This window comes from Ursus americanus, chromosome 18 (genome assembly GCF_024610735.1).
Source record: "Ursus americanus isolate L20-20 chromosome 18, mUrsAme1.1.p, whole genome shotgun sequence".
NCBI classification, from domain to species: domain Eukaryota; kingdom Metazoa; phylum Chordata; class Mammalia; order Carnivora; family Ursidae; genus Ursus; species Ursus americanus.
This window is the reverse complement of record NC_142144.1, coordinates 21,432,053-21,457,412: the sequence shown is the minus strand read 5'-3', so window position 1 is coordinate 21,457,412 and position 25,360 is coordinate 21,432,053. Positions and strand designations below refer to the sequence as shown.

The 25,360-nt window shown below is 39.9% G+C and overlaps 1 protein-coding gene across 9 annotated transcripts in view; it reads right to left on the bottom strand.

The window, feature by feature from the left end:
* The window catches only part of ECPAS (Ecm29 proteasome adaptor and scaffold), a 97,628-nt gene that overhangs the window by 56,353 nt on the left and 15,915 nt on the right, over positions 1–25,360 (bottom strand). For 4 of the 9 annotated variants that reach the window (XM_045814840.2, XM_045814842.2, XM_045814839.2 and 1 more), the window contains 6 exons: positions 17,258–17,388; positions 11,112–11,228; positions 9,598–9,716; positions 8,315–8,464; positions 5,260–5,428; positions 2,535–2,674 (listed from right to left, as the gene is read on the bottom strand). In XM_045814840.2, coding sequence (XP_045670796.2) covers positions 2,535–2,674; positions 5,260–5,428; positions 8,315–8,464; positions 9,598–9,716; positions 11,112–11,228; positions 17,258–17,388 — 826 coding nt within the window. Of the gene's footprint in view, positions 1–2,534; positions 2,675–5,259; positions 5,429–8,314; positions 8,465–9,597; positions 9,717–11,111; positions 11,231–17,257; positions 17,389–17,585; positions 17,616–25,360 lie in introns of those variants that run through there. The other 5 variants (XM_087869484.1, XM_087869483.1, XM_087869482.1 and 2 more) reach the window with 3 other exon arrangements.

The window sequence follows — 25,360 nt, the reverse complement described above, 5'->3', positions numbered from 1 at the left end:
GTGCGGCCTCGTCACCTAATTCTACACAGCAGTCCCGCTGCCATTCGTCCCTGAGACTTGCTCCTCCCTGGGCCCCACTGTCAGGTGAACGAGAACACGACACTCGTCAGCGCACGGCACCCGGCCTCTGCAGCAGCCCCTCCCGGCCATTCCACACCCCCAGCAACGCTGCAGTCCTGCGGGGCACCCCACCAGTGAGATTTAGCCCTACTGTCTCCTCTGTGCCTTCTGACACCGCTTCTGCTTCCGAGCTACGCTCTGTCCGTGCAAACACACTTTCTGATGCTGCTCCCACGGGTTTTCTGACCCAGCTCATCCACCTGCCTCTCCTCAGCCACAATTCGGCCAGCCTCGAAGATGTCCCACCGTTCTGTGTGAGCTTTTATTCACCTACACTCCCCTCAGATGACGGCTGCTAAGTAATCCTCAAGCTCCACCTTCGTTTCCCTTCTATGAACACGGCAGGTGGAGAGATTTCTGACAACACATACACGCTTCAGTAAAACTTAATCGTCAAAACAAACTAAAAACTAATAAGGAGAATTTTCACTGTTGCTTCTACTTTTCCCCTTGCCATCTTTCTAGTTTTTTGATCCCAGGTTTGTTGTGAAAATTCAGAAATGTACAGAAATGTATAATCTGTATACCATATCCCTCTCTATTCTTTTCAGTAACCACTAACTTTGGTGTACTTTTTCTAGACTTCTTTCTTAGGCACGGAAAACGGGCGGATGGTATAGCAGGTAGGTAGGTAAAGAAACAGATCAAAAGACATGCATCGCTTGAAGAGATACTTCAGGATTCTTCTTTTAACAAAATGGGAAAATATCTACATATTGTTCCTAACTTACTTTTCACCTCTCATTAACAATGTTATACTCTTCTTACGAAAAAATGCGCACTTGTTTTAACAGACAAAACCAATACGAACTAGAATACTTCGACACCACATTTATATTTCTAACAATCCAATCCACTATATGGTGTAAAAAATGGGGCCAGCTCAAACACAATGAGAGGTTTTAAAGAAAGATTTTTTTGATACTTCAAAACCAAATATATTCTTTGAAAGGGATACCAGGAGGATGCAGTTATAAGCAGCATGAAGGAATTTCTGACTTTGGGGGGGAGGGGGATGTGAAAGCACAGCCCAGTCCAGCTTTCTTTTCCCACAGAGTCCAAAGCCTAGCAAGTAACGAAAGTTTTCTGCACTCCGTCAGCGAGAAGCATGACCAGAATTAACTCCAGGACAACATGCTCCTCTCCTGCCCTGGAGCGTACAGTGCTCCCAACGGCCCCACACGTGCAGTGTGCTTATGGACATGCAGCCACACTACCGAAGACACAACGAAGTTATCTTACTTACTCAGTTACACCTACTTCTATCGGAAAAACTACAATATATGCACTCCACTGCCTTTCAGCATGTTATTACATTAAGCATTAAAACAAATGAAGAATATAACTCTTCTATAACTGTGATAGTTTTCAACCAAGTAACTTCAATTTCCTGTGTTGTTTTTCAGTCTCCCCACATCTCCTGTTTTAAATCAGGACACATTTTGTGTTCTGTTGTATTCACTTGCCATTACTTGGGCACAATTTACATGTTGCTTTATTACTTTCAAAATTATTTTGGCAGATATATATATAATATTCCATACAGAGACACAGAGTTAATTTACTTAACTATTTCCCTATAGTGGAAATTTGAATTTGTTTCCATTTTTCTTAAAATTACAGGAAATGGTATAATGAGCAAATCTATAACATTCTTCTAAATATAATCTTTTTCTTTTGAATGACTCTCTTAGGATAAATTCCCAGAAGATTTACATAAAAGATTATAAATATTTTTATGATTCATTACATACTGCAAAGTGCTTTCCAAAAATTATTTCAGTTTATAATGCCAATCAACGGAATATAAAAACAGCAGTTTCAACAGAAACTTAAATAGAGTTTCAACTGTTACACAATTTTATTTACCAATGGGTACAAACTGGTACACTAGTGTTTCATTTTGCATTGATTTGATTTCTCACACGAAATATTTTCTCTGAACCTATTACTAGTTGTATTTCCTCCTGTGTGAATTAAGATCTATTCAGCATTTCTTTTCATGGGACCTGTTTTTTACTGTATTAATCATAACACCAACATATCCTTTATTAAAAGCAATCTCAAATGGTTTGACACAGAGGAAGAATCAAAAGTGAGTAACTTCTGGGTTGTGACATTCTTCTTAACACCAGTTCTTTAAGTCCATTTACCTAGCTGACAAAGGTCTCACTTCTTACGGTAACTCTAATCCATTACAGTGTTAAACTGCTTTTCTGAACAGCTTTTCTCCTGTCTTATACTGAATCCTGCTCCTAAGGAAATTGTCTTTATTACAAATTAGGTATATTTCATAATCTCATAAATTGAATGTCTCATTACAGAAAATTCTGAAAGAATAAATATGTACTGAGTGAGCTTTGACAAATATGGCCTCTTTTCATTTTTTAAAGATGAAAAGTAAAGGATTTTACCTTTGCTTGCTTTTCAATTCTAGGTCCGCCGCTGTCGCTACACTGTGGCGTGTGTCACTAGAAGCAATCACCAGATGGAGAACAGCCTCGAGTTCGGGCACCTGCTCAGCTTCGATGAATTTCACTATACCCAACTTGCACTGCAGAAAAGCGAAGGGAGGGAAAAACAGCGATTAGAGAAACAAATACCACCAACCAAAAATTAATAGTAGTAACAACAGCAGCTGCTCCTGTTTAGGCTTACAATGTGCAAGGGAACTGTATATAATATATACTCGCGACTTCACTTAACCCTCACAATCTAGGACATAAGTAATATTATACCCATTTTTCTGATGAGGAAACCAAGGCGAGGCTTAAGAGATTAAAATATATAGTAAGTGATGAAAAGATTCAAACCCAAGTTTCTCCAACTCGAAGACCATTATGATACACAGCCTTCCTACTGAGGATACAGCCTTTCTAGAATGATAAAGCCTTGAACTGAAGTCCAAATTTGGAGCCTGCAGGTAAGACAGTGGTACATTATGAATAGAGGGCTCCATGGATTGTCGACAGTTCAAGAAGAACTAAACCACATTCCATAGAGTTCCACTCTATTGTTAACATATTCATTCTGTCCTCAATATTCTTACAGACTGAAAACAATAGGATTTCAAACATACTCTAGTCAAGGCAAGTGAAATTTTAACCAAACAGTATTCAATCTAATTGAATGGCTAAAATGAAACACAGACTGAAGAGGGATTCTAATTAGAACTTCATGCAATGTGAAGGACCTATGAATTTCACAACAAAGAACTCCATTTAGGACAAATATACTCGAGAACTATCTTTACCTTTAAAATCAGTTACACAATAGTTCTTATGTATATGAATCAAGATTCTGAGAGGGTTTCTAATTACTAAATAACAACAGATGCAATTTAAAAAGGTATATAAACAGATCATAAAATGCTTGCCTTCCCTCTCCTTGTTCAACACAACTTAACTTGTGGCAAGAGCTACAAGAGAAAAGACTCAACCATTTACTTAAGCCACAGAAGAACAGTTATGGAAACTAACTACACAAAGATATAAACAAAAAAATGTGCAAAGAGAACAGAAAACAATACTAATGTCCATTAATAGGAGACTAGTTAAAATCTTATGTGGTTTACACATAATTTTACATAAACATTTAAAAGGATGACTTTAAAAAAAGCCTTATATACTGTTAAATGAAAAAAGCATACCACAAATACTGTATTATATGTAAATGTATGTAAATGTAATATGTAAAAATGTATTGCATAAAACTGTATTTATATATATACACATACAAACACACATACATAGAGCAGGTTGTCGACGAATGACAAACTAGGGCGGCAAGATTCCAGGTAATTTTTAACTTCTCTTTATAATGTTCTGTACTACTTGAATCTTTGTATTATCATAACTTTATCATTAGAAAAAATAAAAACCATTTTTATTTAAATAAAAGCAAAATTTTATTTCATCCTTGAAACTAAATGGTTCATTTAGATTCACCAGATGATAAAACTGACAAAAAAACATGGAGAGGCCCTTAAAAATTAGCAAATAATTACCAACAGGAGATTACAACTTAATGTTAACGATTATTCTCCAGCACCTGGAGCTTGAGCCCTCAGAGAGGCCTAGATTCAAAGCCTAGTACTAGAAGGGAGACCAGGGTACATCTCAAAACCTCAGTTCCTTTTACAAAATGGAACAATTGCTCCACCTCCTCGGGCTGCTGTGAGGATTAAAGGAGACCAGGTATTCAAAGTGCTCATTGCACTTTGGCACCTGGCACATTGCTCACACCCAGAAGAGAGGCTGATACCGCTATTTACCTTGCTTTCTTACTTACACCATGGTTTGAGGAGGGGAAAAAAGATCTACAAGACATGACGTAAATCTAATCAAACATAACCCTCGCTGAACAAATCACTCTATAAATTTGCGGGTAGAAACAATGCCCCACTTGCCTTTTGCCCTCTCCTGGGGAACACTGTTTTTTGATCAGTGGTCACTTATATTCCCAAAAAGAAAAGGCATCACATCATTTAGACCTCCATGGAGAGAGAAGGGAAGGATTGGAAGACTAACCCATGTTGCCTGAATTCCAAAATAATTACATACTGATCTCATCTGTTCTTCCCTGAGGTGCCTGATGACACAGACACAGTGAGACAACTTCTCTGGAGAGCACCAGTCTTTTTAAAAAGCTGCTCAGAGAACATCTGTGCCCTGTTTAAATCCAGAATAAAATGCTTAATGCCAATTTTTAAATTCCCAGCAAGAAATATAAAAGGCAGTCATGCTTTTCCCCCATATCGTCACATGTGAGTAACAGGAGTTCCTCACTTTACACAAAATGTACAGCCCTAAAAAGCGGAATAAACTGAGATAAATTGTATCTTAACTGCACCAAAACAGCAAGATGATTATTAAACCTACACTCAAAAGCTAAAGTGAAAGATGTTAATCACACTGTGTTTCTAAGCGGGCTGGATTTTACCCTCGAACTGTGGACGCAGTGAAGAGCACTGCCCACTCCTCCCTTTCCCTGAGGCTTTAACAACCACCACGATGAGGAGCGCACATTACGTCAGTCGGTCATTGCAGAGCTACTGCACTCGCAAGACGGAACACACGAGAACCACGGGAGACGCGGCCAGCCTGCTGGGGAGCGGCCATCATGCACACACAGTGATACCTGTTCCAACTGTTCAGGTGTCCACGGGTTATCACCAATAACTCGCTTAGCTGCATAAAAACTCATTCCTGGGGGAGGCTGGGGTATTCCAGAACCTCCCCCACTACTGGAAGAAGAACCCTGTCCTGAAGATGAATTTTGGCGACTCTGGGATTCATTTAACACATATCTGAAAAGGAAAGAGAAATTTAACCTCCCTATTAAAACACATTCATAAACACATACATGCACATTTAACACATTCAATTATATATTTTTCTCTGAGAGATTTGTTCCAGAATACTTGAAATTAAAATTTTATCATAAAGAAAAATTCTGAAGATATCTAAAAAAGGGTATTTACATCTTTAGCAAATTAACCATGAGAGTCCATCTGTTCAGCTTAGTTACAAGTGAACTATTACGGTTACCAACAATGAATATAAATATTTTGCTCTCAATCTATAAATAACTATTTAAGAGCCACTATGGACCTATTACATCTTGAGTTTTGGGTTGACAAATACGGAGAAAGATTAGTTGATTTTAAGACGGGTTAAAAAAAAAAAAACATGACATTATTCTATATCCAAAGCATAGAACATTTTTACAGTCATTCCCATTTCTGTCAAGTTGCAATTCACCTTTAATTCTCCTTATATCCCTGCATTAGAAAACCCACTGAAACCTCCAAACCACTTACCACATAAGTACATAATGTCCCAAAAAGGAAAACAAAATTCAAAAGCACCCAAAGACGAAAAGTCATAACAACTAGCTTTTCCCATTGTATTTTCAAAGTCCTTTGTAGCTACTTATTTATTAATTTCCCATCCTATTTTCATTTTTAGCTTCTATAGATTAAAAATAAGATTTCTGGTTAATTTGTTTTGATCCAGTTAACTTGGTATTTCTCATCTACAAAATGAAAATTTTGAAAAAAATTTAATTCAAGTCCCTTCAAACTCTAAAATTCTATGCTGATGAATTATCAGACTGGATACTAAAATGAAATACCCATTATAATAAAAATTAACAATAACACCTAGATCCTGATGGTATAGTAAATTATTTCACATTACTAATATGCTATATCCATTCAATCTTAAATCCATCTATTAAAAAAAAACCTATTAAGAAATCACTTTAATATTTTTATAAAAATAAGGCCAATTCCCACTGGTAAGAAAAACTGGACTGAGTACATTTTGTGCCAAAGTTAAATTTGGATTTGGTAAGAAAAACTGGATTGAGGACGTTATGTGCCTAAGTTAAATTTGGATTTCAAAGTTTATTTACCAAAGCCATCATCACCTGCCAATTCTGGCTGCCTCCTGATTTAACAACTATAAAAAGGAGGTTTTCATTTATTTCTAAGTTAAAGCAAGACTGGTGGCAGTAAGTAAATGAATCAGTAATTACTGAACAGCTAACATTATGCAAAACACTATCCTAAGCACAAGAAAGAAGAATACGAGGAGGTGTAAGATTGAGTCTCTGCCATCTGGAGCAGGTTGAGATAATAACACACGTATGACAGCATTTGACATGTTATCACATGACAAAGAAACCACCGAGAAATAAGAAATGATGGGACACATACTAGAAGTGAATAGATAGAGGTGGTGGAAGTGTTTCAAGGTCTGGAAAATAAAGCCACCAAACTAAAGGGGTAGGAGGGGAGCAAACTGGAAAGGAAAGAAGTTGTACAGCGTGAACCCTCTTGTGTCTGGATGGGGGGACAGAGGATAGGAGGCTCCACATGCTAAGCTTATAGTACATATTACACTTTTGATAGGGAAGAAACATAATGAAAGCAGCATTTTAGAGAAATATCTCTGGCAGCAAGACAACCTAGAAAATAAGTAGCCTAGAAGCAGATCACAACCTGGGCCACTGTGCAAGGGACCAGAGCTAGATAAAACAGCTCTTGACTCCAAGGAGTCCCCAATCTATTAGGGAAGATGACAGGTCAGCAGTATGATAAAAACACAAAGTGGCAATACAGCTGGACGGTTAGTGTAATAAGGACCCGGAATAGTGTCCTCTGCCAGGGCAAGAAATTTAGTCAGAGACACACACAGCTGACATCTAAGCTAGTTTGAGATGCTTTTTCAAAGCAGCTGCTTTGGCTGTTGTTTTCTTTCTTTCTTCCCTTCTTTTCTGATGGGCAGGCATTCTAAGCAGAGAGAACTGTATTCTCTTAAAACATGAAAGGCAAGGACATAAGAGCACATGAACTGCATGAGCGTATGTAACGACTGGAAAATAATACCCCAAGGATTTTAAGGGTGATCTGGGTTTTAAAAATCAGGGATCCCTGGGGCACCTGGGTGGCTCAGTCGGTTAAGCAGCCAACTCTTGATTTCGGCTCTGGACATGATCTCAGGGTCATGAGATCAAGCTCCCCACCCCCACCCCACAGAGGAGTCTGTCCTTCTGCCCTCTCTCTGCCCCTCTTCCCACTCAAGCACAAGTGGGTACTCACTCTATCAAATAAATAAATAAATAAATAAATAAATAAATAAATAAATAAATAATCTTTACAAAAATAAAAAAGCAAAATAAATAAAAATCAGGGATCCCCCTGGCAGTGTAGAGTTTTGGAGAGGAACAGCGGGTGAGAAAGTCGTGACAAGAGCTGAGCAGATGAAACCAGCCCGCAGCAGGCAGCAGGGAGAGTGGTTCCGGGACGCGACAGGGAGCAGAGAGGGGGTATTATGGGACTGGTATTAGCTACAGGGAAAAGGAGAGCTGGAGGCAATTTATAACTGTACACCAACATGGCCAAGAGAATCATCCAGCACGGATAGCAATTAAAAAAAGGAACTATTTTTATGGGGAAAGACTGATTTCAGCTGGGACAGGCTGAGTCTGAAACCTAAGAGCAGCTCCACACCTGTAAGGTCAAGAGGCAGTGGGGCTGGGGTTTAGAAGAGGTCAGGGCTACAGCAGAAATGAAAATCTGAGACATATCCATTTTCAAGTGAAAGCTGAATCATTTAAAATAGTATTTAACCCCACACAGTGAAAGCAGTCAATAACAAGGTCGTTGGGTTTTTATTTTTGAACCTACCCATAAGGCATCAGAAGGACATCTAGCATGAAGTCCAAAAGCAGCTGCACAGTCTTTGGTTTCTCAGCAAGATTAAACGGAGAAGCTGATTTTGATGATTCAACAGGGTATTTCATGTGAAAAAGGGTTGGTATTAAAAGATGCATTAAGCTGAAAAAACAATTACATTTATTGCAACTACTTTAAAAATAAGGTTTTTATACATGCAAATAACAGACAAAACAAAAATCACATAACAAAAAGTGGCAGGTGTAGCAAGGGCCATGCACTTTCAAAACCACCAATTTACAAAGTCCTAATCTAGGAACTGGCCTAGCTTTCTTTGTTATTGAAAACCCAGTATAGTGAGTGATGACTGCCATTTATAGCCAATCTGGCTCATCACCAAAAACACCGGGGGAAAAAATGTACATAATATGCCCTCAGCATCAGTATCTGACGTTACCAAAGCGATTTTCTATTAAACTTCAGGTATACTTCAACTTATCACATGTTCTTTCGATAATTTTTTTCTTTTCCACGATTAAGATAAAGTTATTCTAAAGCTAAAGAAACTAATAACCGATCATGTTAATATTTTGAATACAAAAATTTCCAATGGGTGAACTTATGTAACACATAACACAGCTTTAGTAACTGCTTCTTTCATTACACTGAAAACTTCAAAGAGTGCTTCTACTGTTTATTAATTTTATTTGTAAAGATCCATACTATAGTCTCTCTTTTAGAAATACACGTGCTCTAAAAACCAAAGTAAAACCATCTTTTAGGTCCACCTTCCCTCCACAGCTCCCACACTCTTCCTGATGCCGCTCACCACGACCAGGCTACGCTACGCAACTTTGAGCCAAATCCGAAACTAAGGGTATTATCCAAACCTTTTCACCCTTTCAATGCCCATGTGAAAATACAAACAAGCGATCTGTTAAGAAAACTGCTCTACAACTTCCTACCCTCCAAGACAGAAACGTTTTTGATGAAAAGCACTTTGTAACTAACCTGTGCAATCACATGAAATTAGTCTCTTCAAAATAACTGACAAAATAAATGCATCTAGACTGAGAAACACGCTGCTAGTTCTGCACACCTTCCAGCATGCTCGCATCACGTAACCCGATAATCACCAAAACAGTAACATTGAGGTAACACAGAAAATTCAATCATTTGTCAGCCGAAAGAGCTCAAGCCTTCGCATTAGCCTAAAACCAAACGCATGACTCTACGTTTGCAAGGTAGCCGCTGACGCACGCAGGTGGGAGAGAAGGGAATCGGGGACCCCATACCTGTCCTGCTGTGGCTGAGGCTTCCCTTCCATGGCAGTAAGAAGCGTAGGGGCCAGTTCACACTGTTTGTCCACTGGCAGGCGAGGGTAGCCCATCTTAACATAAATTATAGTAAAATTCTAACACAACGGGAGAAAAGCAAGTGAGCGTGAAGGAAATACTCCAGGATTTCAATGCAAACACACAGTTGATAACTTAGGGAGTTATGTTATATCCAAGAAATCACATTCTCTCTCCATATGCTTATCACCTGTGTATGACAGCTTGATCAACGAGGACATCTCAGGAAGAATTCCAGCCCTACTTACTCAAAACGCTTGCTTTAAGATGGGCTTCATGTGAGAGCGCATGACCTAATCTAAAGCACTCATGCGCTCATGCATACATGTATCAAACGTCGTGTCTTTTCACTTTAAATACACACAAATTTATCTATCAATTATGCCTCAAGAAAGTTGGGGGGGCAGATAAAGCATGCAGATATGCAATTTTCGCTGAAAAGAAAAAGTCATCATTTGGCCTGTCTGAAGCTCCATACTACACGTTAGCATCAGAGCTCTCAGCTTGTTGCACTAAGCCTTTCAAGCGAAGAGGGGAGCACCTGTGAGATCCTAGGCTGCCGCTCCCCAACTGGTTAGTCACTCCAGCCACCCTGGTACGTGGCAGCACTCCGGTTCCTCATTCTGCTAACTGACCAGTGGATGACGAACCAAGGGAAACGGAGTGCTGGGGGTATTCTTCTATCCCTAGAATCCGTATGAATGCTTCATTTTAAGCAAATTCAAATGCGCATCTGGATCTATGCGTAAGATAAAGACTTGCTTTTCTAACGGATTCTTCACTTTAGAATAGGCTTCATAAGGTTATTCTTTGGAAGACATTCTACTTGGCAGTTTTATCGGCACACAGTGTTTCTATTTGCTTGAACATTCAATAGATTCAGCCTCAATGCTAGGAACAACAGGGCCACAAAACGATCGTCTGACATCACACGGCGTCCACATTTTTATATATCTACGTTTCATGAAGATGACAATTTAATAGGAACATTTCTTACCAGGCTCAGTATTCTACTTTTAAAAAGGATACCTTTCTGAATGTATCAGAAACGGACAATTTTTTAAAATTCAGCTTCCTATCCTTGCCATTTGCCCTTTCTTCTTCTTCTATTATTGCTTATTCATGCCTATGCTGCATAACCCTTTCTTCTCTCTGTTCAGACTGGCCTCGTACAACCTTTTACCAAAGATCAAATCACTCACTGCTTTATCTATCAGCAAACCTGAGTGGTCATTTCACCAGCCTTCCTTTTGCCCAATGTAAACGACCACGCCTTATCCTGCTCCTACCACTTCAGGGGAAAAACTGTGTGTCATTTGAAGAAAAACATCTCCTGTTTCATTTAGAATTAGTCTGAGGTACAATTCTAAACTTGCCCATATACTGATAACATCTACTAAATGTCAGGAGAGAAAACTCACTCTAAGTCAGAAATATTCCAAGAGAACACTCACTGTGACAAAGGAAACTGCAGCAGGGTCCTGGTATTGAACCAATAGTGTTTCTACCGGGAGCTGTATTTTGGGGCGGCTTTTTATACGCTTATTCAGGTGGACCAGCAGTTCCATTACCTAAGACACAGAAAGATACAAACTGAAATTATTGATACCTTTAAAACAAATTCACTTCTCAACCGTTACTTAATTTGATGAATAGCAGCTACTTTGTTCTTTTCAAGGACATAAATGTGACATCCCAGAAAAGGAATTTACAATATCAGCATCTTGTTCCAAAATGCTGTGTCCCCAAAGCTGGGATCCCATAGGAGTCTATACTGAGGCACAGCCCCCCAGAACCTCTGTGACTGAATGTCTGTGTCTCCCCCAGACGCATCTGTTGAAGCCCTAATCCCCAGCTGATGGTTTTAGGAGGTACTCGGGTTTCGCTAATGTCATGGGGGTGGAGCCCTCACAACAAGACTGGTGTCTTAATAAGGGGATGAAGGGATCAGAGTCCTGTCTCTCTTCCCCTCATGAGGATGCAGCAGGGAGGCTGCCCTCTGTCAACCAGGAAGGTCCCTCCATGAGGAACCAGACGTACTGGCACCCTGACCTCAGACTCCCAGCCTCCGGAACGGTGAGAAATAAAGTGTTGTTTAAATCACCCAGTCTGTGGCCTTCTGTTACAGCAGCCCAAATGGACTAAGACACACTGTGAACGTGACAACACGAGAAAGAGACAAGATACTGTGGGTTTCCAGAAAAGACAGACTCTGCCAGATCAAGGAGGACTTAGGGAGGAAGTGACAGAACACGGAAATCCTGACAAGCAGATGAAGTTCCAAGCAGAGAATCAGTTAGAAGAAGGAACGAAGTCTAAAAGAATGTAACATACTGCATGTGACTGACGCACAGAGTGATAAGAGATAAAAGCAGAGCCCAGATTATAAAAGGACTCAGGTAAAATGCTGGAGAATTTTTACTTTATTCTGAAGATCATCTGATTCTACTAAAGCGCTTTAAGTAGTAACAAGCTTCCTCTCCTTCAAGTGGGAAAAGAGAGAAGAGAGACCTGCAAGTAAATAATTCCTGTGGGTGGAAATCAAAATCCAGAGGCTTATGTCAAATGGCCCCAATCTTACTCTAAGAGTGAGATTATCTTGCTACGAGAGAAGTAAGAAACCGAGCATTGAAAAATAACATTTTATGGGTGCCCGGGTGGCTTAGTCGGATAAGCTTCTGCCTTCGGCTTGCGTCGTGATACCGAGGGTCCTGGGATCGAGCCCCACGTTGGGCTCCCTGCTCAGGGGGGAGTCTGCTTCTCCCTCTCCCTCTGACCCTCCTCCTTGCTTGTGCTCACTCTATCTCAAATAAATAAATAAAATCTTTAAAAAAAAAAAAAAAGGAAAGAAAAGAAAGAAAGAAAAGAAAAATAACATTTTAGAAAGCCTCACCTGAGAAAAGGATTTAAGGTATCTGTTCCGGAGGGCCAGGCCTACACTATTCTCCATCATTTCTGAAATGCGTGCTGTAGCCTCAAAGCAAGTATTAAAGAGAGTTATAGTGGGGCACCTGGGTGGTTCAGTCAGTTAAGTGTCTGACTCTTGATTTTGGCTCAGGTCATGATCTCAGGGTGGTGGGATCGAGCCCCATGTGGGGCTCTGTGCTCCGCAGGAAGTCTGCTTGCCCCTTTCCTTTTGCCCCTCCCCCTACTCGTGTGGGTGCTCGGGCACACTCGCGCTCTCTCTCTCTCCCTCTTAAATACATCTTTACAAAAATAGAGTTGTAAAATAAAAAATGAATAAAATAAAAAAATGAATCACTGAACACTACATTAAAAACTAATGATGTACTCTATGTTGGCTAACTGAACATAATAATAAAAAAAAAAATTCTGCACCTGAAAATAATACTACGCTGTATGTTAACTAACTGGAATTTAAATAAAAACTTGAAAAATTAAAAATAAACAAAAAGAAAATTAAAAATAAATAAATAAAATAAAATCTTTTTTAAAAAATCTTGATGTGATAGTTACCCAACTTTTGGTGACAGTATTTTCCAGAATCCTAAAACAGGAGCTGTATGGTATCTTGCTTTTTTAAAAAATTATTTTGCTTAATAATTGGCAACAACAAAAGTTCAAATGAATCCAGAGCAATAATGAAATGTGAATTTTAAGAACAACAAATCTATAATCTAAGTCTGTTTAATGAATAATAATGAAACACGTGACATTAATCAAACAGTTTCTGTACAGAACACACTTCTGCATAGCCCTTTGCATTTCCTATCTGATTCTCACAACAACCAGAGAGATGGTACTATCACTCCCATTTCACAGGTGAGGAAGCGGAGGCTCCGGGGACTGAAGTAACTTGTCCAAGACACTGAGCCACCAGGTGGCATAGTAAAGGTCTAACTCCAGAGCCCATCCTTTTAACCTTTCCAACACTGACAGTCGAGCTCAATTCATCCGAAGTGTCTGTCACCGTGAGACAACCTTGGAGCCACTGATACCTTACCGAGTCCTAGAAACTTGCATTACCACACATACTCATCTCAACTTCCTAGCTGTCCAGACCTAAGACACAGCTGACTGACAGGGAAAAGAATCAGGAGGAACCAGGCTCAGAAAACAGCCCTGTTCTGACAATCGAATCTAGGCTGAGTCCTGGAAGGACTCTACGGGAAGTCATTATTAGTGACAGACAATCATGCCCACAATCACACTTTCTTTTTATGATAATTTTTTTACTTTAAATAAATTAATGACTTAATTTTCTTTTAACAATATTAGCATATTAAATATTGATTAATTTCTTTTTTTTTTAAGATTTATTTATTTATTTATTTGACAGAGAGAGACAGCCAGTGAGAGAGGGAACACAAGCAGGGGAAGTGGGAGAGGAAGGAGCAGGCTCCTAGCGGTGGAGCCTGATGTGGGGCTCGATCCCGGAAAGCCGGGATCACACCCTGAGCCGAAGGCAGATGCTTAACGACTGTGCCACCCAGGCGCCCCTAAATATTGATTAATTTTTTAAGTTTGGTTATCCACTATCAGAAATCCTCTATAAACCCATTAAAAAAAAAAATCAACTGACCCAACCTTCCCCATGGACAACTAGGTAACTGTTAACCTATCAGCAACCCTACAGAATCACGAGCCTCAGGTATATAGTATTTTGTCTGTATCAGTTCTTACTACTCGTGCATTTATATTCATTAATACGCTTTTTAATTGAAGTATAATGCATAACTAAAGTGTGCAACTGAGAGTGTGGGGCCCAATAAATTTGCATAAAGTAAACACACTAGAACCACAAAAGCCCTGTCTGTACCCCTCTGCTCACCAGCCCCTTTTCCCCAAGAGTAACCACTACCCTGACTTCGAACACCATTTTTATTTTTTTTTTTAAGGTTTTATTTCTTTATTTGAGAGAGAAAGTAAGCAAGAGAGAGCACAAGCTGGGGAAGAGGCAGAGAGAGACAGAGGGGCCGAGGCAGAGGGAGGAGCAGACTGCAGCGCTCGATCCCAGGACCCTGCCGAAGGCAGACGCTTAACCGACTGAGCCACCCAGGTGCCCTCGGGCACCATTTTTAAATTTCTGTAAATGGAACACATAAGATGAACTCATGTGTCTGAATGTTTTATTTGACGTCGTATCTGAGATTCACCCGTGCTGCTGCTCGTAGCGGCAGCTCACTGTCACTGCTCTAGTAATGAAATACCACGATGTATCCACTCTCCTACTGACAGACATGAGATGATCTCCCGTTCGGGCTATTACAAATAATGCTGCTATGAACACTCTCAGACATGCTTTTAGTGCACACAGATACATATTTCTGTTATATATACACTCAGGACTGGATATTCGTCATGGAGCACGCTTATGATAAGCTTTAGAGTATTTCCAAACAGTTTTCCAAAACGGTTATACTAACTTGCACACCTACCAGCAGTCTGCGAGAGCTCCAGTGCAACCTTGTCAGTACGTGGTATGGTCGGTCTTCCATTTCTAGCTAGTCTAATGACAGCCCACAATTTAAAGTTGGCTATAAAGTAGACTTCTACATAACAAACCTCATTTTCCTTAAAATAGCAAATGTACTCTAATGATAAGTCACCAGAGATCTCAAACTTCTATTTCTCTTTCACTCAATCTGTCCACAAATTACCAGCTACCTTGCAGGACATCCTCGTTAAGTCTAATGTGCATCACGACACTGACAGGAACCCAAAAATTACACAACTGAAAATCAATACAAGTTTTCATCAATCACAAAATTTTACATATTGAAACTATTTATACATGAGCTTTCAATATGCTGCCCACTGGAGTCCCTGTTTCCTCTCCCCAATGCCTGACCTCCTATCACTCCCACCACTGGGTGCGCTGGGTGGCCCTCAGCTCCCTAAAGGCGTCCCACACTGTTCCAGCTCAGGACATCCACACAGGGCCTGCTGTGTCTTAAATGGTCTCCCCATCGCTCTGTCTGGCTACTTCCTACATACCACACAGGCCTTCCTAATGCCCCACATTCCGTTTAAATCAAGTGCTCAAATATATTCTTTCATAGAATCCTTTTCTATCTTGGCATTTATTACAATTTATAACTGGATACTATCTGCCTGATTGTTTAACACCAGTCTCCCCAGCTAGCTGTTTCTTTCATTCACTAGCACGTCCCTAACACCTGGCATATACAGTAGCAAGCACTGAGTATTTGCCGAATGAATGATGAGACAGAAGACGCTACATAAGTAAGCCGAAACCAACTCATGAAGGGCCTTTTATTATACCTTGCTCCCTGAGGGTAACAGAAGGCCACACAGGATTTTTAAATCGGATGGTGACAGGATCCAATATTCAGCAAGGTAGGGTTAACAACCGGCCTGTCAAATACAGTGATGAGAATGCCCTGTTTCTTCCTGCAAACACAACAGACGTTCTTCAAGAAGATTCTTTGTCCAATGAACCCAAATGGGGCCTCAGAATCCCTCTCGGGGCAGACCTCCAAGGAGCCACTGCCACACAATCAGAATGGCCCAAGGGACGAAACCTGCTGACAGCTCTAAGACCTGAAGGTCTAGTATAAATACACCAGACTAACGAACTATTTTAAAAATGAAGGGGGCAAATGTTCCTTGCAGAACATTTAGATTAAAAAAGAAAATCTTCAGAGGCACCTGGACGGCTCAGTCAGTAGAGCATGCAACTCTTGTCACAGTTGTGAGTTCAAGCCCCACACTGGGTGTAGAGATTACTTAAAAATAAAATCTTAAAAAAAAAAAAGAAAGAAAGAAAGAAAATGTTGGGGCACCTGGGTGGCTCAATCAGTTAAGCGTTTGCCTTGGGTTCAGGTTATGATCCCAAGGTCCTGGGATCGAGCCCTCCCTGCTCATCAGGGAGTCTGCTTGTCCCTCTCCCTCTGCCCCTCCCCCCACCAGCCCGTGCCTTCTCTCTCGCTCTCTCTCTCAAATAAAAAAATGAATCATTGAACACTACATTAAAAACTAATGATGTACTCTATGTTGGCTAACTGAACATAATAATAATAAAAAAAAAATTCTGCACCTGAAAATACTACGCTGTATGTTAACTAACTGGAATTTAAATAAAAACTTGAAAAATTAAAAATAAACAAAAAGAAAATTAAAAATAAATAAAATAAAATCTTTTTAAAAACATCTTGATGTGATAGTTACCCAACTTTTGGTGACAGTATTTTCCAGAATCCTAAAACAGGAGCTGTATGGTATCTTGCTTTTTTAAAAAATTATTTTGCTTAATTTTCATAAAGGTTGTATTCAGAGTCTGCCGATGCTAAAGAATATTTTTGCCCCGTTATCACCTGACTTTCATATTGGAATCAAGGGCATGGATTTTAGATCAAGCTTCCACATATTCAGAATAATTATCTCAGTTATATCATCTGGCAATGATGCCAAGTATACAGTTGGTACTAAATGCAGCTGTGCTAAGCATACAAAAGCTACTTTTAAATCACGAAGGCTGGTCCCAGACTCACTCTCCATTTTGAAAGGCCACAATGAGATCATGAACCGAGATTTCAATACTGAGAAGAAAACTCACTTCATAATATATACCCATTTACTCACCATTTAATTCGCCCAACTGTCCCAACATGCTTACCTTTTTGCGTACGCCTTCTTGGGTGCTGGACAGCTTGAGCAAAACAGGAGGAAGGAATTTAGATATAATATTCTGTAACTGTTCATCTGTCTCAGCATGGCCAAGTCGTAAAAAGACCCGTTCAAGCTGATCTATAATACAAGAAGAAAAAAAGGAGAACTTAACAAATCAAACATAACCAAAACTAAGTATTTTTATTGCTTCATCCTTTTTCTGTACTGCAGACCATTCAGTCATGATTAACCACAACTAGCCCTGCATGCAGATGACTCTGACATACTAGGAAACAACACTAAAAAAGGTTTACTAGTTATTTATACTTTCTTACAACTGTCCTGGTCATTTAGCCGCTAGAAGAGAGGAAAGCAAAGCCAAGAATAGCAAAATTCTCTTCCACAGACAGTTACTCCTTTCTTCTACAGGGTTTGTATACTGAGAAGAATACAAAAATGGTGAGGAAATCTTCTAGATCTAGCTAGCAGAGGGAAGGAGCACTTTCATCAGCACCGGGGACAATAACTGTTTGGTGAAGCCACCTTCCTGATGAAGTTTCTCCATAGACAGAACCACCGCCCACTGCTGTGGGGGTTACCTAACCAGAACGGGAGAGACCAGTTTCACCCGAGAAAGTCTCTATGAGGGAAACATGTTGAACAGCACCACCATGATGCTCTCAGCAAAACCCAGACTGTGACAAAGTACAGAACAAGTAGCCAGCACATTCCAAGGGAGGGGAGAGGTAGTCACAGGGGAACCTCCAATTGCAAATGCCTGGGTTATTTGATTTTAAGGAACGACTGTTCATTTCTTAGGTGTAATAATGGTATTGTGGTTTATGTTTGTTTTTAAAAGTTCTTATAAAAATTATCACTGGTGATCGAAGGGGCTTCTGGGGGGGGCTAGAAATGCCCTGTATTTGCTCTGGATGATGGTTACAGAGATATATACGTTGACAAAAATTCATCAAGCTCTACACTTTCATACTTTCTACTCTATCATACCTCAGTTTAAAATTTTATTTAAGAGAATCTTTATTTTTTAGAGATCAAGACTAAAATATCTACAGGTGAAATACTATAATTACTGGGATTTACTTGAAATAACCAAGAATGTACTGGAAATTTGCTAAGAGAGTAAATTTCAGATTCTCTCACCACACACACAAAAAGAGATAACTATGTGAGAAGATGTATTAATTAGCTCGACTAATCATTTTACATGTACATATATATCAAATAATCATGTTGTACACCTTAAATATCTACAATTTTTATTTTTTAATATAAATACATAAAGTAATAGCCTCATTTGGGTCCTCATAAAAAATAATAATCAGGGGCGGAGGGGTGAAGAATGGGGAGAGGCCATATAAATGAAACCAAGATTGGCCTCTAATCGATAACTGTTCAAGCTGCAGGACAGATACTGAGAATTTGTACTTTTGTGTATGCTTGATATTTTCCATAATTTTTTAAAGACACACACACACAGGGGCAAGCCATTCTGGCAGCAGCAAGCACACCCTGCACCCAAACCTTGATTTTTAAATACCATTCTCCAAAAAAAGGAATGAGGCTCCTCGAAAAACTGATGGGTTCTGGGGCCGGAGCAGTGAAAAAGCAAGAGGAACCTGAAGCACCTTGTCGTGCTAGAAAGAAAATGGGCCCTGGAGCGCGTCAAAGGTCCAGGAGGCCCCTGAAAGAGTTCCAGTATGGCCAAGGCTGGAATGACTTGAGGAACAAAATAACAGTATTGGATTATAACCCAAAGTATAAAATAAATCTATGTGAATCCATGCTGATGTGAATCAATGAGTAAATGATTAAATTCACTGGGGGAAAAGAAACACATCTTTCTTCTAAAAGAATTCCAAATAATGTATGTAGATAGTTCCCCCTGCAGGAAGTACGGCTTCATTTCTGCCTCCACCCTCTCCAAGAGGGGGCACTAGATTTAGTGACCTTGCTTCCAAAGAACGGAAACAGGAAAAAGGGAAATGTGAACTCTACAGTGAAGACACTTGATAGTAAAATACTACCTTTACCAAGTGATGAAAGTTAACACCATGACTGATGTCACGTGGCTATCATGATCCCGGATAGGATGTGACAAGAAGGGCACCGCACCTCTGTGATGGTCTTTCAAAAGCCCCCAGACCCCCTCAACTAATTATCAGTAAAATGACTAGAAAACCCCAAATTGGAAGAACTTGTACAGGATACCCGGCCAGTACTGCTCAAGGCTGTCAAGATGGTGAAACACAAGGAAAGACTAAGACACTGTCACAGACCAGAGGAGACCGGGAGACAACTAAGGCCCTGGGTTAGATCCTGCAACAGAAGGAGGCCATTAATGGGAAAAAGTGGTGAAATCCAAATAAAGTCTCAAAGTTTAGCTTTTAAGATTAATAATAAAGGAAGAGAAGAGTAAGGACGAAGAAAGGAGGAAAGGCAGGCAGGATGGCTGTGAGAGTAGCAGACCAGATGGTTCTAAGTGATTCGAAGTGCGGATCGCAGATCCATCTGTAATATTGGTGCCAGTCCCAGGAGGCTCTGCCCCAGAGCCTCACAGATGTCAGGCAGCAAACACTGCCCACAGATTTCAGCTACAGAAACGATGGAGGAATTGTTTTGAGGAAGAAGGCAGAAAGTTAAATTCTTCGTAACAAACTGACCTAGAGAATCTGTACCGAACGATTAAAAAACCCAGTGATATCGGTCTCTTTGGTTTTTCACACAACCGTTCGGTTTCTTCCTACGGATCCCCAGTATAGTGCCTAAACTTTCCTCTCTCCCTCACTAGAAAAGAAAATGTAGCATCCTAAATGCAATAAAAGTGTTGATGATGGGACTATGGCAATGCCAAAAGGGCACCAAACATCATGCGGGGTCCCTCCAAAATGGGCCAATGTACCTACCAGAGGAAGAGTTAAAGCCTCCCACACCCTTCGAGGAGGATCGCTGTAACACTCCTATGCCATCTTTACATACACCTTTAAATTAAAGGTAATTAATCATGTTCAAGCTTTATGAAAAGAAATGCAAATAAGTGCTGATAGAATCAAGTACTAAATTTATCAACCTGTCAAAGCTAACAAAATAATAAGTAAAGCGTTAGCAATAGTATGGTCCCTGAATCTTGTTTTGAGAGGCACAGAAACAATCTGAACTCTGGGGGTGCCTGGGTGGCTCAGTTGGTTAAGCGTCTGCCTTAGGCTTAGGTCATGATCTCAGGGTCCTGGGATCCAGGCCCACTTCTCCCTCTGCCTCCCCTACCCCCTGCTCATTGCTCGTGCTCTCTCTCAAATAAACAAAATCTTTAAAAAAAAAAAAACTGAACTCTGTGCCCTTACCCAAACCAGGAAACAACCTCATGAAAGTGACAAGGCAAATCAGGCCTGGGACCCCAAAAGTGTCTATTCAGTAACAAGAAGGATTGTAACCAAAAGTTCTGAAAATTCAAAAGGAATCCAACACTCAAATTCATCTTTCACACAGACTGAGTTTTCAGTTGTAGGAAGCGAGATCCTCTGGGTCATCACACGGTATCTGAGATAATGGCAAACACTACTTCAGAGTCAGAAGTGAGTTCCACCCTCTCCACAACTCCGACATTACTCACTGTACACAAACTTACATCAAATTATTTTCACTTATGAGAAAAAGACATTGCCATAACCTCAGATAATCACTGTTAAGTGTGGAGAACTATTACTTCCTGTTCATAAAACTAACATTATTTTAACCTAAAAACTGGAATATGACATACACTATTTTACAGTTTACCTTTCTTTTTCCTTTTGATTAATACAAGTCCTTTACCAGAAACCTTCGGAGGAATATATGTCTCAGAACTTTTTAGATTTTAGAATGATAATACAGTGTATATACTGTGTATTTCAAATAACCCTATCCATCCCATGGTTCTAGAGCAGTCCCTGTAATCAAATACATTCATACTTCTGTAATGAAACATAGGGGCACTCACACTAAGTGGGATAATCGAAGATTATAAAGAACCACATATCCATTCAGGTCAGGTTTTAAATACCAAAAGAAGAACACTAAAAAAATGTTTGGATACATATAAAATCTTAAATATCTTTCCGTAGCACTAAATAAAAATCTAATTGATAATGGCTGCAAGGAGACTTTGTCTACAGAAGTAGTATAATGTATTTAACTAACCCTCTACTTGTCTTATTACCAGTTTTATAGTACCACAAACAATGCTTCAACGAACATTCTTATCTATGTATCTGCGCACTTGTATGGGTTTCTGTAAGCCAAAGCCCTAAAAATGGAACTGCTGAGTCAAAGGGTAGGCGTGTCATCAAGTTTAATAGATTTTGGAAAAATATCCTTCAAAAGTCTGTGCTACTGAGTAATGCATGAAGTGTTGAATCGCTATATTGTACACCTAAAATTAATGTAACACTGTATGTACTATACCGGAGTTAAAATTAAAAACTTAATTTAAAAAGCCTGTGCTAATTTTTACCACCAGCAGTCTATGCAAGTAGCAATTTCCCCATACCCACTCCTCCACTGAGTAATCGATTTTATAGACTGTAAGTAATCAATCTTAGCTGAATAGGATAGATGAAAAGGGATCACACTATTGTCTTACTTTATACCTATTTTATCACTGAGGTAAAGTATCTTCTTAAATATTTATTGGTCTTTTGTTTTTTTTTTCTTGTTTTTTTTTTTAAAGATTTTTTATTTATTTATTCGACAGAGATAGAGACAGCCAGCGAGAGAGGGAACACAAGCAGGGGGAGTGGGAGAGGAAGAAGCAGGCTCACAGCAGAAGAGCCTGATGTGGGGCTCGATCCCACAACGCCGGGATGACGCCCTGAGCCAAAGGCAGACGCTTAACCGCTGTGCCACCCAGGCGCCCCTATTTATTGGTCTTTTGAAATATCTTCAGCAAATTACTCATTATTCTTTTGCGTTGCTGACTTATAAAAGCTTTTATATATTGGGGAAAAAAGTCTCCCCCTATTTTCCCACATATCATACTTTTTTTTCCTAGTATGCCTTTTGACTCTACAGTACTTTCTTTTCATATCTAAGTTTTTAAAATATAAATTTACCCTTCCTTCCTTTTATGGTTTCAGAGCTTCTAGTCATGCTTAGAAATGCCTTTCTTACTCTAAGATTACAAAAAATAGTATATTCTGCAGAAAAGAGTTAACACAGCAGGCCTGAGACGGCTATCCTTAGGAACGCCCGCCTGCCAGGCCGGCCCTTGGCTGGCCTCTGGAAATGGGTTTCAGGAGAGATTCCCCCACTCCCAGAACTGCTAAGAGTAGCTCACTGGGCCTAAACTCTTTGTACGAACAATACTGTTTATGCTGAACACCTGCTTTCCTTCTCAGAATCTGGAATTGTGGTACGTGTTAGGCAGAAGATGCCAACATGACCAGCACTGATTAAAAGCCCTCGGCACTGAGCCTCTAATGAGCAGCTCTGGTAGACAACATGTCACACATGCTGTCACAACTCATTGCTAGAGGGATTAAGCACGTCCTGTGTGACTCCACTGGGAGAAGACTTTTGGAAGCCTGTACCTGGTTTCCTCTGGACTTTGCTCCATGTGCCTTTTCGTTTGCTGATTTTGCTTTTTATCCTTTCGCTGTAATAAATCTTAGACATGACAAATATATGCGGAGTCCTATGAATTCTCCTAACAACTCACTGAACGTGGGGGTGGCCTTGGAGGCCCCCGCCACATATATTTATCTATTTTTTCTTCCTGCTCTTATGATTCTGCTTTCTGCATTCAAGTCTTCAATCTGGCCGGCATTTTTTGGGGGGGAAGGAAGGAGACCCCATGGATATAAGAAACCTAGTCCTTAGTGAGTTTTTTAAAATCTTTTTCATTGTGAAATAAAACACTTACAAAAATGCACAAAATGGAAGTGTGCAGTTTCATGAATTATTATAAACATCCATGAAACTACCACCCAAGAAAAAAATTTATTTTGAAACCTGTACTATAAAGAAAGGTTTCTACTGAACTCACAGTTGGAGAGGACTGAAAGACTGTTCAACATAAAAAACACAGTGGGTTTTAGGGACTCACCTAAGTTCACAGAGGTAATAAGCAGCAGGACAAGAACTAGAATGGGGTCTTCTGACCTTCAGTCTACAAAACCTTGCCTACGCTGTGCCACCGTCCGCAACAATGATCCTATTTTCTATAGGGCACTATGCTACACATACATCAGACACAGGGAGCCCTGTTTGAGAGCATCACCAAAAGATCATGTGCCTTTGTCTCATTCAAGTGGTAGTTAAGACAAAATGGAACAATGTACAAAAAGCAAAGGTCAAAAAATGACACTAGAGAAAGCTCACCACTATGAATCGGAAGCTAACACCAAATGTGTCAAGTTGCAACTCACCCTTCCTCCTTCTCCCTGCTCATCGAAATTCTCTCCTCCTTCAAGGCCCAGCACCCTCCTACTTCCACTGTGAAGCATACCTTCCCTAACAAGATCACGCATGCACTCATTCACCCTGTGTCAGGGCCTGGTGGTCATGGATCAGCAGAGTGAAGAAGGAAGAGGCGAGGATGTGGCACAGGTCCGCAGCACTTGTATATGCTAGTTGTATGCTGAAAGTAAGGGAGACAGAGTGCCCAAGACAACAGCATGGAAGGAAAAGGGAAGGAAAATCAAAAAAAGGAAATGATAGGCAGCATATACAAATAGGAAGAAAACGGAAGAAATGGGGTCAGAAGAACTAGGGAAATTAAAAACAGACTAGTCAATGAAAACTGGAAAGAATTTGTTTACCCATATAGAAAAGAAATATCTAAAAATCCCTCGCAGGTAGATTAATGACATATGTAAAAAGTAGAATTTTAAAGATTTTAAAGTAAAACTGAGAAGGGAAAGTTAAAACTCAGGCACAAAACATAAAAGACTAATGGGTTAAGATTTAAAAATATCATAAAACACACCATAAAATAAAGATAAGTTATAAATAGCAACGATGTTTTTAGATGAAAAGGACTTGAATACAGAATACTGTAAACATTCCTGCAAATCAAGAAAAAGCAAATTACTCCCAATTTTTTAAATAAAAAAGGATATAAACAAGCAATTCAGAGATGAGCCCCACATACCAAATAACACATACAAAGACGTTCGGTCACACCGATCAGGAACATGCAAAATTAACACAGTAAGATACAACACGGCACCTACGCATCAGAAAAACTTTGCAAATCTAACTACCACTGTTGGCAAAGACTGGAAACAAACCAAGAGGCACCTGAGTTCACTGCTGACGGGGTGTACACCAATACAACCTCTGAAAACAAATCTCTATCAATTCGACGCCAGGGTAACATACCCTAAAGCAGTGCTATTCAAAGTAACCCAGCTGCAAACTGTCACCAGGAAGAAAAAGGTAAGGGGGGGCGCCTGGGTGGCATAGCGGTTGGGCATCTGCCTTCGGCTCAGGGCGTGATCCTGGCGTTGTGGGATCGAGCCCCACATCAGGCTCCTCCGCTGGGAGCCTGCTTCTTCCTCTCCCACTCCCCCTGCTTGTGTTCCCTCTCTCGCTGGCTGTCTCTATCCTGTCAAATAAATAAATAAAAATCTTTAAAAAAAAAAAAAAAGAAAAAGATAAGGAACACTCTTCCTTCGTTGAGAACTTCTACTAGGATAAGAAACGTTAAATAAATTAACAATGATAGTTAATTTACATTCTTCCACAGCTCCCTATTTGCAGAAAATAATTCTCCCTTCCTTAGATCATACTTTGTGTAACAGTGTCCTGGAGTTTAAAACTCTCCTAGGCAAAGACAAGCACAAGGAACACCTGTAAGAAACTGATCATACACACAGGGTCAGTAAAAGCAAAAACATGGAAACAATCTAAGTGTCAGTCAATAGGAAAACGGTTAGAGAAATTGTGGCAGGGTCATACAACAGTGAAAATAAACAAGAGTTAAATGTCACACTGACCAACATGACAATACCTAAAAACCTAAGATCAATGAAATTAAGTGTAGAAGGAAATGTACAGTCTGATTCTACCTAGGTGAAGTTTTTAAATGTAACATATACACGGTGCCTATGATATA